We start from the raw sequence: 17,166 nt of genomic DNA on the forward strand, positions 1-17,166 counted from the left end.
ACTTTATCAAAATGTATCAATCGTCTAAGGTATATTCTATTTTTGTATTAAATTGCTCTATCCTCGATTCGGCTATGAAGGCAATATATATTAATGCTCAAACTCGTTTTACAGTTGTTGTTGTTCAAATCCCCATATATTGTGTTCGGCTATAAAGGCAACAATACCATTTTACCTGGATGCACCGACATACCTTTGTTGAACCTTATCTAAGGACAAGTATTTATCCAAGTAATCAGCAGCATAGTAAATCTATACACCAGTTTTCAAACATATACACTACCTAGGTAATTACTACGTACCTACCTAGCTACGAGTGGTATCTGAAGTATTAGGCACCGGCTGGTATTTGTCAGAGGATTACTGAAACCGTGAGAAACATACGTGTATTGTAGGAATATATATCAATGGGGGTATCAGAGCAGCGGTTGGCTTCTTTTCCTTCTACTCTATCACTACCTAGTAGATAGGTAGCGCTAGTATCTAGGTAGTGATCTAAAACGTCATTCGAGGAAATTACCCCTTGCAACCTAGTGATATTAAATATAGCTCGTGGGATCTATTAGTTAGTCTATTAAGAAAATATTTTCTACTACTTCGGGCACAACTTTCCGTTTTGTGTTGGATAGTAGTCGATCTGCCCAGTGACGTACCAATCCTCAGATCCAACAGCCGTGGGGGCCCACAAAAGGCCCCAAGGATCGTACTTCTGCTTCAGTTGATACAGGTAGGCATAATTAGACCCGTAGAATGCTCCCTGGAAGTTATTCTCGTTGATATCGGCCTCGTTTAGATAAGCGCCTGACCCTGGGGTCGCGTCTCTCCACGGTTGTAGCATATCTGCGAGGTTCTTATTCGCAGCTGCGATATCCTCTGGTGTCGCCTCTTGACTCCAAGTAGCTCCGAGCAGGGCGTGTAGAACAGTCTTTCGCCAAGCAGGGTTAACAGCGTTAGTCTGGTTGACTGTGGGATTATCCGCCGCCTTTATATTATAGCCAAGCATCAGGCCTGCCTTCTCGGCGGCCGCTCGTATAACGCTTCCGGTGTTAGCGGCGAATTCGGTCGGTTCAACGTCCCAATTTGAGCGAGGGAATAATCTTGATCCAGTGTTAAAGTTCCAAATGCCGCCCTGTTCGCTTTCGGCGGACCAGGTACCCTCGATTCCCTGTAAGACTCCGTCGAAGTCCGTATAGACAGCATCGCTGACCGTAATGCCTAGTGATTGCAACTCGTCGAATAGGGGGGCCGACAAGTTCTTTAGCGCAGCCGAGTCCATATTATTACCCCATTGAGGAGCCATGGCAAAGGAGCAGTCAAAGAAACAGCTGAGAGACCAATAGCTGTACATTCCCTTGTCGGCGTACTCTGGGAACTTGGCTAAAACAGCGTAAACTCCATTCCAGAACGTCTCAGTTGGAACATCAGCACTGATACCAAAACTGTAGCTTAGAGTAGCGACAGGCTTCTTCGGATAGGCCCGGATAATTAGTGAGGTCACGATTCCCCAGGTGCTACCACCGCCACCGCGGAGAGCAAAAAACAGGTCAGGATAATGCTTTGCATCAACTGAGACGAAGAATCCATTTGGTAAAACAACTTCCATCGCAAGGACCTATTGTAACGGTTTTAGCACATGCTATTGCAGTATGTGTGCGAACACATATGCGAGTTGACTTACTTGATCCGCGGCCATGCCGTAAAGGCTGCTCAAGGGGGAGTGGCCGCCACCAGCGGTGTAACCTCCGCCCAAACCGACAGTCTATGCAAGAAGAATAATTAGGCAACTTCGTACCATCAAGCTTTGAGTTGCAACACTTACCCTAGTATTTCCACCTACGACATGCAACCCCAGCGAATCCGCTTTTTGGTAAAGGGGCAGCGCCGTGACACCAGCTATTGACATGTTAGTAATTATCGTGGTGCGAAACTTTCCAACTCCCCAACGCGGGTACCGGGTGTGATAATTCGTAAGCTAGAATGGCATAGCTAAAATTTACACCCGAGGTCGGTTGAGAGGGATAGGAGATAATTCTGGAAGTTACATACCTCCGATTTTGAAGGCAGGTCCTTTATATCCAGAGACAGTATGATAGAAATTGGGGCCAAGATATTGGATGCTATCAAGGGAATTGGTCCATATTGACTGAGGAGTTCTGGGTTAGTATATGACTGATGAATTGCTAGGAAAGGGGGCCCCTAAATTTGTGGGGGGTTGGCCCTTAGAGGAATTGAAGGGACGATGAAGGAATTTGAAAATTACTAACAAGAGCCCCGGAGCCTGTTGACTTAGCTTTGAAATCATGGCCCTTGTTCTTGACAATGAGTCTTAGATTATTGTTCCTCTAACATGTAAAAGATGTCAGCCCACTGTTAATTTTGCATATTAGAGGTGCAGAAGCATTTTTCGACACTTACCGCGAAATTAACGCTAAGTTGTATTTGGGCTACATTGGTAGCCTTAACAACATACGAGGGCATGCCCCCTAATGTACAGTTGGCACCTACATAGTGTTAGAACACGAACTAGGAATGATAATAGGGGTAAGAAGAATTGAATTGGAATTGAAAATACCCGTTCGCGTGAGTGTGGGTGGTAAACAACTAACCCCCTCAAAAGCGTAGTACTGGATCCCTAAAGGTTGCGATGATCTATATCATATTAAATGGTAATCCAAACGAGAGGGGGGCCAAGGTAACCCACTGATACGAAGGTGTCTCCCACTGAGACGTAATTGATGCACATTTGGCCTCGTCATATTGGGGCCAATCTGAATAGCATGGTGCTGCTGTTGGTACACTCTCAATCAAGGCGCCACCTAACAAAATATTAAGTAGATTCCATATTGGGCGAGATGGCCAGTTCCAGTCTCCTGGATAGGTTTTGCAGGCACGACTGGCGCGTTTTGTAAGTCCGTCCTCGCTAAAGGTAAAAAGATCGACATTGCTGAGATTGTAATTCGTTAAGTTGCTTAAAACGTCAGGTGTAAGTTGTTCCAGCTCGTATGGGAAATAAGATGACGCAGAAGCGTCTTCTACTGTCTCTACAGCTGGAGCAATATTATCCTGGGTTACTTCTGTTTAGTAGAACGGGGATTAGCAAGCCACGTCGTCACTATTCATGCAGTGTTCAAGCTTTTTGCTTACCAGTGCCATCTTCAAGTGTCTGAGCGAGAGCTAAGCCGGCTAGTGACAGAGCCACGACGGTCGCGAGACGCGCCATTGGTGTGTTGTGGCTGGCTCTTTTTGCGAATCAGGAGTACAGGATGACAAGTCACCGGTTAAAGAGGCATCTGCGCAAAGTACACGGCGGAAGAGCTATGATGGAAAATTTCCAAAGGATCGTCCCTACATAACAAGTACTTTATACGACCCGACAAGACGCCGATTATCCTTACCTTCCACGTGTTTTAAGCAGGCTAATGCACAGAATATCAATAGTTCAGGAGACATAATAGAAATGACCGGGTGTAGGTATAGCATACAATGTAGCATCATATTTACTACGCTAAATATGGGTGCCGATGGCCTTCAATTGAACTTTTGCACATAGCATAGGAGTCCTCTGCAATTTTATGTCGTTCGAGAAAGGTTTAAACAAAATAATGCACCCGACCAAGCTAGTTCTAAACGAGGCCAAGGGCCCGTTACCATGCTAGAGCTAGTTTAGCCTGACACTATCGTTATGATCGATCCTACCTAGTAAGGGGATATATCAAGTAGAGTCGATACTCCGCCTCGGAAGTCCGGGATGTGGGTATAATAACACTCCGTACGCTCGCTGCGCCGTTGCTATACTCTGGCGCTCTCTCGCTTGAATCTAACGACCTTCTGAGCCACCTAAGGTGTAAAACATCCATTCAAAAATAAGAAATCTCAAGAGAGGAAGAAGAAGAAAAAAGGAGAAAAAAGAAAATGAGGCAGTCGGCAATAGTCCGCTTCCCGCTAACCCCAAATAGTTATCGCTGTCTTGCATCGTGCAGGAGATCTTCGCTTCATCCCTATTCGGTAGGGCAAGGCGCATATACTAACTCCGCTCCGGAATCTTCGCGAAGTGAATGCGGAAGAAGGAAAGTGTCATTTCATAGGCCGCTAGCAACGAAAAAATAATTCCCCGGCGCATCAAAAAGATGAACCCATGTAAGTAGCCGGTAGCACACGATGTTACATGGTAAAAGATCTAGAGAGAAGTAAGGTGTATTATGTACCTAGGTACTTTGCCGCCACTGTGTGGTATATAGACGTTACAACTAGTGTAGAAAATTCTAGATACGCCTTCGCCTAATGTCTTAATGTATAGCTCGCTAATTTTTATAAGTACTTACTAATGAGTTAAGGATCCTAGGTTAGTTATCGGTCGAAGCGAACTGATGTTCAGACTAATGTGCGGACTATAGAAGAAGCCATATCCCTGCTTAGTTATCTTTGCAGCTGAATGATGGTTTCGGTATCAGCATACCTACCTACCTAAAGCATGTGACAGGTAAATGCCACAGAGGTGTTTATTTATTTATTTTTCAAAATCTTTTCTTCTTTCTTTCCCCGCAAACGATGTTGCTCCATATCGAAGGTGAGATTGGGCAAGATTTCTCCGTTTTGCTCAAAGTGGTACATTGATGCTACCTGTTAATGGATAAAAAGGGCAGGCTATACACTACGTAGAAAACCCGCGGCGATCCTAGACAAGGGTCTAGTCAACGCTTGTTGCTTGCTTAGGTTGAGTAACTTGCCCTATTTAGGACTTAAATCTCGACTCGTTCCAGGCTACGACTGGGGAGTCCGCGAGGTGGTATGTTTCTACCTAAGTACATGACTCGAACAGGAAAAAATTGTGTGCTTTGATACTCCTATACCGTGGTGCATATTGCCAAGTCGTTCGAGAGCTTAGCATATCGTGTTAGTTACTCATCGGTTACAGGTTAGACGAGCCATGAGGATAACTCGTTACCCTTGATGGTGTTACAACGCAAACTCGTCCTTACCTGGTTCTCAGATCTATAAACCATTATAGTCCCAGGGGATGGAACATATACGATCGATTCTTCATAAATTCAACGTCGATCTCTACTCCTTGAGTCAACCTCCCCGGATCGACCTTGAGCTTATCTGAGTATCAAGGGTTGCACGGATATGCTCTGGTAATCCGTTACAATGTCGGACAGCGCCCCAATCCCCTCAGCAAACCCCAACCCCACAAGTTGGCTTCAAAATCTTGGTATCGCGATAGAAATATTATGTCCAGCGCTTGCGCTGATTGTTGTCGCCTTAAGAACATATATCAGACTCGACACAAAGAGCTTTGGCTGGGGTACGTTGAGAACACAGACGTGTGATAGCCGGTATTAACCATTGCGCAGACGATGGCCTCATTATTTCGGCGATGGTCTTTAGTATCGCCATGGCGGTTGGCTCGATTAAAGGTATGTGGTACTTAATATCCCAAACTATGGCACTTCGATGATCGTCTAACAGCCAGTAGTCATGAAAGCCCTCTACATAGGCATTCACTATTATGATGTTCCTATGCCCTTCGATCCGACAGAAGGCCTAATCTATATATACGCTGTGGGAGCCATCTATCAGCCAATTCTAACCTTAGTCAAGCAGTCTATACTCGTCTTTTTGCTCCGTTTCTCTGGAATCAAGTCAGGTATTCGACACGTCGTATGGGGCACGATTATATTCAACACAGTGTATGTTCCCGCGTTACCTCAAAACATCAGCCTCCGACGATAGTAATCAGCGGTGCTAACCAACGGGATTTTAGTCTAATGGTTGCCATATTGCTCACTGTTATCTTTCAGTGTACTCCCATTTCAGCCAACTGGATTGTAGGCACAGGACAGTGTATAGAGCAATTCAAATTTGGTGTGGTAGCTGCCTGTATGACGATTCTAACAGATGTTATATCTGTCGCCTTGCCTTTCTATATATTCCTTGGCTTGAAGATAAATAAGAACAGAAAGGTAGCCTTGGTATGTATTCATTTCCACCCCTATTTCTTGAAGACGATCTCTAGCCCGGATATTAAAGAAAGCCTATCCCGAAAGCACATATTGCTAGAGTCTTGGGGATAATATGGCTAACTGGCAATTCTTTCGCACATGCAGATTGGTGTTTTTATGTTGGGTGTGCTTGTTACCGTCGTCAGCGTTATTCGCCTATACTTCCTCGCCCAGAATTTCAACGATACCAGCCCGGACAAGAACTTCTCCATCGGCTTCTGTGTTTCTTCTATAGAATGCAACCTTGCTATTCTAACCGCATCGGCGCCTGCACTATGGCCCCTATTCAGGCGAATACCGTTCTTCAAATCGACCGGCGATCGTTCTTACTACGGCCATCAAAAGTATGGAGGCACATCACACGGTCAACAGGGATATATAAGGACCACCGATGGTCCAGAGAGTAGTAATAATATAGGACTGAAGGATATGAGTGGACGACGGGTTCGCACCGAAGTTCGGTCTGCGCGAGACTCCGACGAAGAGATCCTGACTGGCACCGGGATAATGAGAACCACTCAGTTTACGGTCGTAACTGAGGAAGATAGGTACTCTCGCACAACACCGAGTAGCAACCTCGACGGTCATACAACACACTCCAAAGTCTCGAGCACCGGCTCTTTGTGAGTTTACAATGTCGATGGCGTTCTGGAGCTTCCAGTTGTACCAACCAAGGAAATTTGATCCCAAATCCTTTGTATATTATCATGGTTCTGTCTTGGCTGCTTGTTTATACCTAGATGCTTGAACAAACCAATTAAATAGCGAGGAGTACTGCCTTGGATAGTCTAAATATATCACATGGAAAAAGCGCACATACGAATAAATCTTAATTAGTTAAATAACTGCAAAGTATCTATCAAAATTTTGATGACTCTCTATTTAATATTACAAGAATCAAGAAGCTAACTTGAGTGTATATTTACATTGAGTTCTAAGGTTATTTGGCTATATCATTTGAGGAGGTTGTTTATGGTGGATATTCTATCATCATTCTGGAAGGTTTCCCACTCTCTGCGCTTAGTATACCTCTTAGCACCTGGATAATGCCATTATGGGAATAAATAAGTTCGCATAACATTCTTGCGCAACTATGATCAAGTAGGTACCTAGGTACCTAGATAGTTATAGACTTGGGAGGCGACACAACCGTCAGGAAGGCCATCACTTCACCCTTACAATGATTTGAAGTCGTCGCTCTGATAACCACCCAGGTACACATATCACCTCTAATCCTCCCCAGTAGAAGCTCACGCTACAAATCGATCAAGACGATGCCAAATTCTACGTTTGGCCAGACGATGCAAGGGGCACCCCATGAAACCATTGACGGAATTCTAGAGGGTCGGGAACGCCCGCAAATGGTCAAGTCTGAAGTCATATATGTGATACGGTATCTATAACATAAATTAATTATACCCGCGGATTCTGTCTTAACTCTGTACCCCGCTCGTACTTAAACCCACGATCCTACGTGGCCAATGCAGAAAATCCTTTGCCCTGGCATATATACCCAGTTGTCCACGAGATACAACGTAGTGCCCGACCGAGACCTTTCTAGCCTAGGTACGGGGCCGGATATATATTCGATTTTAGGACGATCCGGAACGTCTCGACGTAGATATTAAGGCCGTGCACGGTATGATCCCTACCGGACAGGTAGTTATCACCAAAAGACCCTCAGGAGAGGAGAATAAAATATTTTGTGTATAATATCGTCTTAATACGAGTTAAGAACTTTTTTAAGAGAAGAATTTCGCATATTAGGATACGCTAACTTATTAAATTATCTGTCGGAGTTTCTACTTAAACAGGGGGCTAGATACAGTGGGTCTCAAAAAATATCGTCAAATGCCATTTTTTCACCAAAACTCGTTATCTTTATAAGACCATAACTTTTAATAATTTTATTATGAAGGCATATGAAAATTTATTTACTTTTAAAGAATTAATTAATAATATAATCTGTTTATTTAGATTATTTTTACAGATTTTATTTATGTAGTTATGTAAGTTTAAAAAGACGACAATACGAAAAAAGGTAATTTTATATGAGAAACCGAATTTCTTCCTATTTTTTAAATGACGCTTTTCATTACACCTCGAATAACTCGCCAGCCTGAATTTTTAGATTTTTAGAAATAATATAATAATATTCTTTATTCAATTCCTTATATATGTATATAATTTCTATCAATCTATTCATGTATAAATATGTTGAAATATCTACGAGTGACAAGTAAAGGTACGATAATCGTCTATCTTTTATAAATAATGATGTTTTACTCAATTTAAAAGATAGAAATTTTTGAAAAGTCTTGTAATGTAGAGAATTGACTTAGATTAATTTTAATATTTTTATTCGATTTTTAAAAGCGTTGTTGGTAAGGTTATTACAGAGTAAAGTTATAAGTAAAGAATGTGGTTTAATATTTGACGAAACTTTTGTCTCCCCACTGTACATAGGTGTCTAGGAGGTTTTGGATGATTCAGGGTCGCCATCGGGGGGCTTTTGAGAATTACAAATGATGTCCTAAATTTTCTAGGAGAGAGGGGATGGGCCGTGGTGATGGATGCGCAAGATGTCAACGAGTTTGGAGAGCCAGATCGTTACTCTGGCTGGATGTGCTGCTGGGTTTAGGCGATGTCGCAACTAGCCGACGAACTCGATACTATAGACAAGGGGATGCCCGCCTTATACCCCACAAGGAAAAACAGCGACCGGCCCCCCTGTACGATTGTACGATGGTTCGTCGCATAGGAAGACGTCGGGCCTAAAAAAGTTAGTAGGGAGTGCATTAAGTCCTCGATGGACACATGAAGGGATGCCGCCAACTTAGTAGAGTATGCGTTAAGCTTTTTGAAGAAATCTAGTTCAGCGTTATCTTCACGGCAGGGACCCTGAATATTGGACTCCACAGGGGACTTCTGTTATCTAGTAAAACATTCTGGGCGCCCAGGGATCTATGCGACGGAAAGCATCAGACAATGGGTCCTACTAGCATTCGTATCTTCGTAAACGGGTTGGCGTTTCGGAGATTTGTGCAATAGTCTGGCGATGAATCGCCAATTGGGTCCATGACACAGGGGGCAAAATCCGGAAATGGACATGATACCTTCTCGAAAGTACGAAGACCTAGAATTTAACGGAGTAATTACGTTGCCTATGAAAATCGTAGCACCTATTCATTGGTGGCTATAATGAATGTCGCCTCCAATATTCCTAGGCGGGAAGGTTCAAGACAGCTCGGTCCGAGTGCTACCATTTTCTGTCACACAAAATCATTTAGGTACCTAGTTCATGAATATTTTGCTAGCACTATCTTATCTAGCCACGAGATATTGTAGAATACCTAGGTATTGTAGGCGCAAAAAATAGCAGTTCAATTGGTATAATGCGATAACCCCTGTGAAGTAACGCCGTATGGCAGAGCGAAAGCGCAAGCCAAACCCAGGTTCACATAACCCAATGCCATGGTTATACGCGAAATGGAAAATATTAGTGCCGATGGGGAAACCTTTCCCGACTGTCATGTCGGATTATACACATCGTTCCTGGGCCGTCTAATTAGACACGACCTCGTGGCCTACCACCCCTTCCCCTACCTCTCCCTCTTCCTCGACCGCGTGTTGCAAGATATCGTTTCCTAGCCGACCCACCATCATCGTCATCATTATCGTCTGAATCCGAGTCGCTCACACTATCATCATCATCCGAAACTGATAGTCTCACAACCGTCGGACCTCCCGATTTCCTACCGGATTGTCGTCGCTCTGGAATTTCAGGTTCCGTTATAGAGCTGTCCGAAGATGAGTCCTCAACCACGGCACCATTAAAATCGTGGTCAACTAACTCCTTACGACCCCGTTTGGAGCTGAGTTTAGCAGTCTCCTCGATGTCGTTGAAGTCTGGCATGGGTGTATCCGCTGCATCGCGTGTAGCTTTAACTACGGGTGTTTGTTTTGCCGAGTTCGTTGCAGAACTTCCTGCTGCGCCATTTCTTGTGCCGCGAGAGCCTATCTTGATTTTCCTGCCACGTAAGGCTGCTCTCTCCCTCATAGACATGAAACGTACATCTGGAGGTGGTGCTAAATCGTCGGGATTAGGTGTCGCGGGTGATTGCTGCGCACGTGGTCTTCCGGGCGGTCGACCTCTCTTCTTTGCTGAACCACCGCGAGATGGGGTCGATGTTGATTTGGGTGGTGCCTCATCGTTATTCTCGTCGCCCAATTCTTGTGCAAGCTGAACTTCAAGTTCGCGTACCGTAGAGTCGTCCTCATTTCGAGAATTGTCGGCATCTTCAGCATCCACTACAATGCTATCATCGTTGTTTTCGGTCGGAAGTGTAGATTTCGGCGGTCGGCCCCGCTTTTTACCTATGGAAGGTGCATTAGGTGTGCCAGTAGAGTTTCGGGGCGGTCGGCCTCGCCTTTTAGCACCCGGCCGTGGGGTACTCTTAGGGGCAACGGCCGGGTCCTCGGTTTCGATACTAGGAATTTGCGTCAAGGCTCGAATCGCATCCACCGCCAAATCCACAGGGTTTAGTTTTGTGCCTGGTACACCATTCTGATTTTCTGGTCCCGGTTTTCTTAGAGATTTAATAAGGACACTATCATTTGGGTCTTCAGCAGGCTCCTCGGCTTCGACATATGACGCTATGGGTTTGGCGTGTCGTAAGGTAGGTCTAAGAGGATCAATAGGGAGGATGCGTCTCGCCGGTTTGGGAGGGGGGTTTGCTTCCGAAGTCTCCCCCGGTTGCGCATCTGCGTTAGTTTCGGCGGGTTCTTCACCAGGGCCACTAGGAGCAGTTGCTCTAGTCGGCGTAGAGATATCATTGCTAAGAGCACCCAGTAATGCTGGGTCCAAGTTGACGAGTTGGTCGATATTTCCGGTCTTCGGTTTCTTGCGCGGTTGACTTCTAGGGCCTCTGAAATCGGGATCATCGTTAATCTCGAGCCGAGCCTTCCTTTTTGCGAGCCGGAGCGTCTTCTTAACGAACTCGGACATTTCCGGTTCGTTGTTGAGAGCATCGGCAGATGGCATTTGGAAAGGATCGAACAAGATTTTATCGGTACTCTCGTCTTGATCGTAGAATCCCATCCCCATCATTCGTTCGCGGCTCACTACTGATGGATCAGGGTAACGAGACGGGTCTGGATAGGCCGACTCCCCTTCGCCGTCCTGAAGAAGAGACGCGTCAATATTCTCGTTCTCAGTGCCATTAGCCGGCCCAGCCTCTTCGTCTGGTCCATTTTCCATGGGTACGTGGCCGTTCTCGTGGCCGTTCTCGTGGTCGTTTGTAGGAGCATGAGGGTGACCCAAAATGTGGCTTTGATCCCCATAGCCATTCATAATTGAATCCTGAAGGGCAGAGTCCATCTCATGGGGCGCATCGTCCGCGGCTGCTAGTGATACCAGTGGATCTTTAGCCTTCTCTGCATCTGCCTGTTGTTTCAGTCGTTGCATCCGCCTCGTGTCCTTACTTCGATTCTCCTCCCCTGCGGCTTTGAGCCAACTGAGATTGTGTTGTCGGAAATCGACGATTGACTCGACGCTACGATCATCTGCAATGGGACGCGTATCATGCCCAAGGAGGGTATTCTTGGGGACGTAAGGGGTTGTATTGCCGCTTTGCCTACATGACCCGCAATTGCAAATATTGAGACACCTAGGACATTGCCAGTTCTCTTCCTCCATTGCTGCCTGCGGCATCATATCAAATGCCCGCCATAAGACGCCATAGCAATAAGCATTCGGACATATTGTGCAGAAATTTAGTTTGTATGTGTACTCCTTATGGCAACATACGTGGCAGCGATAAACATCACCCTTCTTCGTTTTTCGTTTTGATTTCGACTTTTTCTTGATGCGTCCTTCATCGTCAACTTCAGGTTCGGATTCTTCAGCTGGGGGTTCAGGCGGCTTGGTGATATCGTTCCAAGGTCGTTTTCGTAATTGCTCTTGGCAAATTTGGGCCACGGATTTCTTGCCCGTCTTCCTGCGCGCAATTTCAATAGGTTGAGGAGAGAAATCAACATCGACAAACCCGTCTTGTTGAATCACCATCGCTCGCCAAGTCTCATGTTTCTCAACGAGGTCGGACAAATCCCATTGTTCGCACCATTGAAGGCCAGAGATGCAAACACACGAACGGCCCATTGCATAGCATTCCATGCAGATATCGTAAGTATCTTCGTCCCCGTTAATGAGAAGCCGGACGCAACACTTGCAGGTCAAAAAGCGATTAAAAATGTTGGATCGGCAATATGAGCATGTGATGTTCGAGTCGAATGGAATATGCTCGACGTTTGCTTGCTTATACCCAAACATCTCATCAATGAGGATCTCAGTGAAGAGCCCAAATAAACGTCTGAAATCGTTGGCCATCTGTTTCATGCGTGCTGGGTTTTGGATGAGTTCTTGGCCAAGACCCAACCAACCAACTTCGGAAGTATCTTCAGGTGCTTGAAGTTCCTTGTAATACTTTTCCAGAGTGTAATAAACGATGGCCTTGTTTTTGTATTGTTCATCTCGGCAAACAAGTCGCGCCTTTGGTAGAGCTTCATGAAGGGCTAAATTAAGGGTTTCAACTGTTGTCCTATTCCACGCCACTTTCATGGTTCTCGTTCCGCGATTCCAGACTTGGTGGGGCGCTAAAGGTGGTATTAAAATGAAGTCGCCGACTTTTTGTTCGACGATATAAACTGGGAAATTGGCCTTCTTCCAGGCGTTGATTTGTGCGAAATGTTTCTCAATCTCGATATCGTGACCAAGCATCGACAAAAAATATTCCCGTATAACTTCACGATCTTTAGTCTCGGTCATAAACCAGATTGAACTACCAGGCTTTTCCCCATGTTGGTCACCTGAGGCTTCGACCATAATGTTTTGACCCAAACTTGCACACATTTCTCGATGCGCAGGGGTATATGTTCCTTCATGGCCTATGTAGCACATGAGATTTTGGGCGCGCATCTCTTCCGGGAGACTACTCATCAAGTCACCCGCCACAGCAGCGGTCTTTTCTGGCGCTCCGAAGATATCGTCATTTCGTGCGTCGGCACTTGGGTTCTCGCTAACGTTCTCGTTCATATAGAAGACGTTCGGCGGGATGACCCTCTTTAAATGGTCGTACCATTCAGGGGGACAGTCTATGTCCTTCAAGTAGAGACGTTGTCGGCGTTCGTCGCGGAAATTAGTAGAGGACCATTGATTTGTCAACTGCCGCATCGATCGCAAGTAATGACCAGTAGTCATTGGAATGTCGGATTTCGCATTTATGTCACGAACATTTTCCTCTTACAACAGTATTAGCACAAATATACAACCCTCCATAATAACAAAGGCGTAACTCACGTTTCTTGTCATACGTCTTCTCCAACCAAGCCGCACTGAATAAATCCTCGGGGAGAACTTTGTTCCATCCTTCTATTACTAACGGCCGACCTCCTTCAATTACGTGCAACTGTACCAACTTTTCGAAACCCGAAGGACCGAGGCGTCTGATCTGAGCGGTAGAGATGCGCACCACCCAGTCGAAGTTTGGGGAGCGATCGACGAGAGCGTGAAGGTCTAAGTCGGGAGGGATCGGGTCGAACTTGGCTTGGGGATGTAAAGCGGTCGGCATTTTCGCGATTGTGATGTACCCCTAAAGCTGGTAGTGCGACGATTTCGATGTGCTGGGTGAAGTGTTGGGGCGACAGCGGGGCTCCCGTCATGAAGATAATCACATCCACCACCGACGCGCCTCACACAAAACGATCGCGTCTAGAACATTTGCGAAGGAGAACCTAATAACACATAGGTTCTAGTATTCTTAAATTGGAGAAAGGCCGTGGCCGATTGACCAGCTTTGTAACCGGATGGAAATGGCAACGTGAAAGAGCGAAATGTGGTCGTCATCGCAAACGTGCATTGTAGAATGAAATGCGATGAACTAACGACGATTCACGAGGTGCTACAAAAAAAAAGAAGAGCTATGACAATCGATTCAGGCGCTAATACTGGAGTACCTAAGTACCTACGGCGCCTGCCTACAGTGCAGAATCCACCCCACTACATGTAGGGAAGCTGCACCTACGGGTACAGGGCCCATTTCTTTCCGAGCTCTTATATTCTGAAAAATAACACTGGGTGTCAGAATTATAAACTCAAAAATATCATCCTATCGAAAACACACTTCTTTTACATTGGAGATACTAGATCTACTCTGTAATATATAATTATAATGAGTTCAAGGTGACCAGCATCAATCTTTGAAACCCTGAGGTATGGACTTGTCTATCTTGAATAATTTCCCCATGAAGAATAGTCCTGGAGAGAATAATTTACATTTCATCCCTTGAAAGCACAACACATCGAACTTAGTGAAAACCGGACTCGTTTTTTAGGAGAAGAGATATTGAGATAATTTACCGGGTCTTTTTAGAATAAACATATAGATTATATCAAAATTCATATTAGATAGCTATATCTACCTATATTCCCTCCCCTCATCATTCAGGACCTTCAACTTCATGTAGTAGACTTGACTAACCCGTCCTTAGAACCCTACGGATATCTCGAGCAGGATGCCTCGGCCCATCATATCTAATAGCACAAAATGCCTGCTATCCCGCAGAAGTCTACTGTTCTCGAATCAATGGAGACTGTTGAGCCGGTTTCACAACAGCTCAAGAGACATATCACATCATACACGGGCCACAACATCTGCTATAACAGCTCTTAGCTTTCCCAAAGCAAGACATATAATCCCAGCGGTGCCCTCGTCACTGAACCGACGGGAGGCCCATACCATTGACTCACCATCTTCCCCGGTCGTTCCGGAACCCTACTCTCCGCCCACCTCCGGCATCCTCTCACGCCTGCCCAAATCATGGGTACCCTACGCGGAGCTAATCCGCATCGACAAGCCGACAGGGACATACTACCTCTACTTCCCATGCCTCTTCTCAACCCTAATGGCCGCACCCCTCGCAACCCCCACAGCGACCCCTCTCTCCGTAATCAGCACCTCAATCCTCTTCTTCGCCGGCGCCCTCGTAATGCGCGGCGCAGGATGCTCCATCAACGACCTCTGGGACCGCAACCTCGACAAACGCGTCCGCCGAACGCGTCACCGGCCACTAGCCCGGGGCGCCCTAACCCCCTTCCAAGCGCTCACCTACACCGGTGCACAACTCCTAACCGGACTAGCCATCCTCCTGCAATTCCCAACCCCATGTCTCTTCTACGGGATCCCAAGTCTGCTCTTCGTAGCCTCGTATCCTCTCGCCAAGCGCGTGACATACTACCCGCAATTCGTTCTCGGGCTTACGTTTTCCTGGGGTGCTGTTATGGGATTCCCGGCTTTGGGTGTTGATTTACTGGCGAATAGTTCTGCGCTTGGTGCTGCGGCTTTGTTGTACGCGAGTAATGTGTCTTGGACTGTGTTGTATGATATGATATATGCGCATATGGATATTAAGGATGATGCGAAGGCGGGGATTAAGAGTATTGCTCTTAAGCACGATGCGGATACTAAGAAGGTCTTGACAGGCCTGGCTGTGGTACAGATTGGTCTACTTGGGGCCGCGGGCATGGCGGCTGGTGCTGGACCGGCGTTTTTCGTTGGGAGTTGTGGTGGAGCTGCTTTGACTTTGGGCTGGATGATAAAAAGAGTAAACCTTAAGAGTGTTAAGGATTGTTGGTGGTGGTTTGTTAATGGGTGTTGGATTACGGGTGGAGTGATCAGCTTGGGACTTGGGGCGGATTATTTGGTGAGATACGTCCAAGACGAGCAGACGACGGAGGCGACAAATTAATACTGTACGCTCTCTAAAAATCAGGTTGTACTATAGTTTGGCATAGAAAGGCACGTCGTATCAGATTCGGAGTTGAGGGTTGAGCACTCTTCGCTTCGCATTCATTGTGGATCTACACTTTCAGCATCACAATAAATCTCAAACAAGACATTTTACAATTGTTTTTTTCTTTGGCGACGCAAAATCTCTTATTCGTGGATCTCGTCTACCTGTGAATAAGTAGGCCCGAACCTATGATGCCGTGATGAAACAAAGCAAGCCGTGTGGACTCCGCATGCCCAATGAACCTTCTCTCGTTGCAAGTTTTATTTCCATTTTCCTTCGTTCCCAACATTGCGCTTATGATCGGGGCTTCTCCTTCTTCTCCTTCCATAGAGCTAGCAGACCAACACCAGAGACCTTGACAACCTTGAATCGCACACCAGGAATATCACCCTTGGCCTTGCCCTTACGACCGAAACCAGCGAGTAGGACTTCGTCGTTTTCGTCTACGAAGTTCAAGCAACCGTCATTGGGGACTATTAACGATGAAAAGTCAGCTTATTTGTACATGGAAAGAATAATTATCGCAATTTGTCTTCCTCATGTCACTACCCAGAATTGGATTCCAGAGATCTTGAAAACGAGGATGAAAGGCAGAATTGGAATGGATGGGAATTCGTACCGAAAGCAGTGACCTTCTTTCCGTTCTTGATAAGCTGTACACGGACACACTTTCGGATGGCCGAGTTAGGCTGCTTGGCTTCGACACCGACCTTCTCGAGGACGATTCCCTTGGCGTGAGAGGAACCTCCGAAGGGCGACGACTTGAAAGCGGTACCGAGAGCGCGCTTCTTGTATCCGAGATCTGCCCACTTCTGCTCCTTTCGGTGGAGTCGTAGCTTTCTGGCCGCGTTGAGACCACGAGGCTTGCCTTTACCCATGATTGCTGTAGTAGAGGGGTTGCGCGGTCAGCAGGTGATCGAGTGATTGAATTATTTCGATGGAGGGAATGAAGGCGCGAAGAATTGATGAAAGGGAAGTCGTCGAATCGATGAATTATTTGTAGATAGGATCGTGGGAGGGAAGGTCGACTTACCGATTTGTATGTGGTATCGCTAGAAAATGGGTGTATGTTGAAAGTCTTGATTGAATGGATTGACTAACGGTTCGTGGATGTGAAGTTTCTCGGTTAATTCTTTCCACAGAAAGGCCAATCCGAAAAATTGCTAAGGGTTTCTTCGCCCTAGTGCTTTTTTTCTCGTGGCTGAGAGTACTCCACTCTACTGGGTACCTGGGGCTTGAGGTGGCTGACGCTGCTTATGCAATCACTTTGGAGTCCCGATGTTTCTGCGGTCCCACTTTATCGTCTAGGGTCTCG

The 17,166-nt window shown here is 46.0% G+C and overlaps 5 protein-coding genes across 5 annotated transcripts; 2 read left to right on the forward strand and 3 right to left on the reverse strand.

Moving 5' to 3' along the window:
- Window positions 1–533: 533 nt before the first annotated feature.
- On the reverse strand, window positions 534–3,220 carry F4822DRAFT_443473 (FAD-binding domain-containing protein; the record flags this gene model as incomplete). The annotated part of the gene is made up of 9 exons (XM_051463117.1): window positions 534–1,612; window positions 1,679–1,759; window positions 1,820–1,893; window positions 2,047–2,143; window positions 2,265–2,342; window positions 2,416–2,501; window positions 2,573–2,649; window positions 2,702–3,074; window positions 3,145–3,220. The coding sequence occupies 9 exons, from the start codon at window positions 3,218–3,220 to the stop codon at window positions 593–595; spliced, it is 1,962 nt and encodes a 653-aa protein (XP_051314325.1). The 3' UTR covers window positions 534–592.
- Window positions 3,221–5,148: 1,928 nt separating this feature from the next.
- F4822DRAFT_429170 (uncharacterized protein) lies at window positions 5,149–6,629 on the forward strand (the record flags this gene model as incomplete). The annotated part of the gene is made up of 5 exons (XM_051461045.1): window positions 5,149–5,305; window positions 5,355–5,417; window positions 5,477–5,690; window positions 5,765–5,972; window positions 6,108–6,629. The coding sequence occupies 5 exons, from the start codon at window positions 5,149–5,151 to the stop codon at window positions 6,627–6,629; spliced, it is 1,164 nt and encodes a 387-aa protein (XP_051314326.1).
- A 2,392-nt stretch (window positions 6,630–9,021) lies between these two features.
- F4822DRAFT_403163 (uncharacterized protein) lies at window positions 9,022–13,955 on the reverse strand. The gene is made up of 2 exons (XM_051458095.1): window positions 13,360–13,955; window positions 9,022–13,301 (listed from the first exon to the last, which is right to left on the reverse strand). Exons 1-2 carry the CDS (start codon window positions 13,628–13,630, stop codon window positions 9,571–9,573), a joined length of 4,002 nt encoding a protein of 1,333 aa, XP_051314327.1. The 5' UTR covers window positions 13,631–13,955; the 3' UTR covers window positions 9,022–9,570.
- Window positions 13,956–14,116: 161 nt separating this feature from the next.
- F4822DRAFT_403164 (putative para-hydroxybenzoate-polyprenyltransferase Coq2) lies at window positions 14,117–15,965 on the forward strand. The gene is made up of 2 exons (XM_051458096.1): window positions 14,117–14,271; window positions 14,550–15,965. The coding sequence occupies exon 2, from the start codon at window positions 14,574–14,576 to the stop codon at window positions 15,804–15,806; it is 1,233 nt and encodes a 410-aa protein (XP_051314328.1). The 5' UTR covers window positions 14,117–14,271; window positions 14,550–14,573; the 3' UTR covers window positions 15,807–15,965.
- Window positions 15,966–16,986, reverse strand: F4822DRAFT_403166 (40S ribosomal protein S23). Its single transcript, XM_051458097.1, has 3 exons — window positions 16,885–16,986; window positions 16,471–16,734; window positions 15,966–16,324 (listed from the first exon to the last, which is right to left on the reverse strand). Exons 2-3 carry the CDS (start codon window positions 16,727–16,729, stop codon window positions 16,146–16,148), a joined length of 438 nt encoding a protein of 145 aa, XP_051314329.1. The 5' UTR covers window positions 16,730–16,734; window positions 16,885–16,986; the 3' UTR covers window positions 15,966–16,145.
- Window positions 16,987–17,166: the final 180 nt, after the last annotated feature.

Source organism: Hypoxylon trugodes (assembly GCF_022578975.1).
Source record: "Hypoxylon trugodes strain CBS 135444 unplaced genomic scaffold F4822scaffold_5, whole genome shotgun sequence".
Taxonomy (NCBI): Eukaryota; Fungi; Ascomycota; class Sordariomycetes; order Xylariales; family Hypoxylaceae; genus Hypoxylon; species Hypoxylon trugodes.

Coding starts and splice junctions, on each gene's coding strand:
- F4822DRAFT_403163 (XM_051458095.1), bottom strand. CDS start 13,630: ATGCCGACCGCTTTACATCCCCAAGCCAAGTTCGACCCGATCCCTCCC. Junction 13,302..13,359: donor GAAGACGTATGACAAGAAAC/GTGAGTTACGCC, acceptor TACTGTTGTAAG/AGGAAAATGTTCGTGACATA.
- F4822DRAFT_403166 (XM_051458097.1), bottom strand. CDS start 16,729: ATGGGTAAAGGCAAGCCTCGTGGTCTCAACGCGGCCAGAAAGCTACGA. Junction 16,325..16,470: donor AAAGAAGGTCACTGCTTTCG/GTACGAATTCCC, acceptor CATCGTTAATAG/TCCCCAATGACGGTTGCTTG.
- F4822DRAFT_403164 (XM_051458096.1), top strand. CDS start 14,574: ATGCCTCGGCCCATCATATCTAATAGCACAAAATGCCTGCTATCCCGC.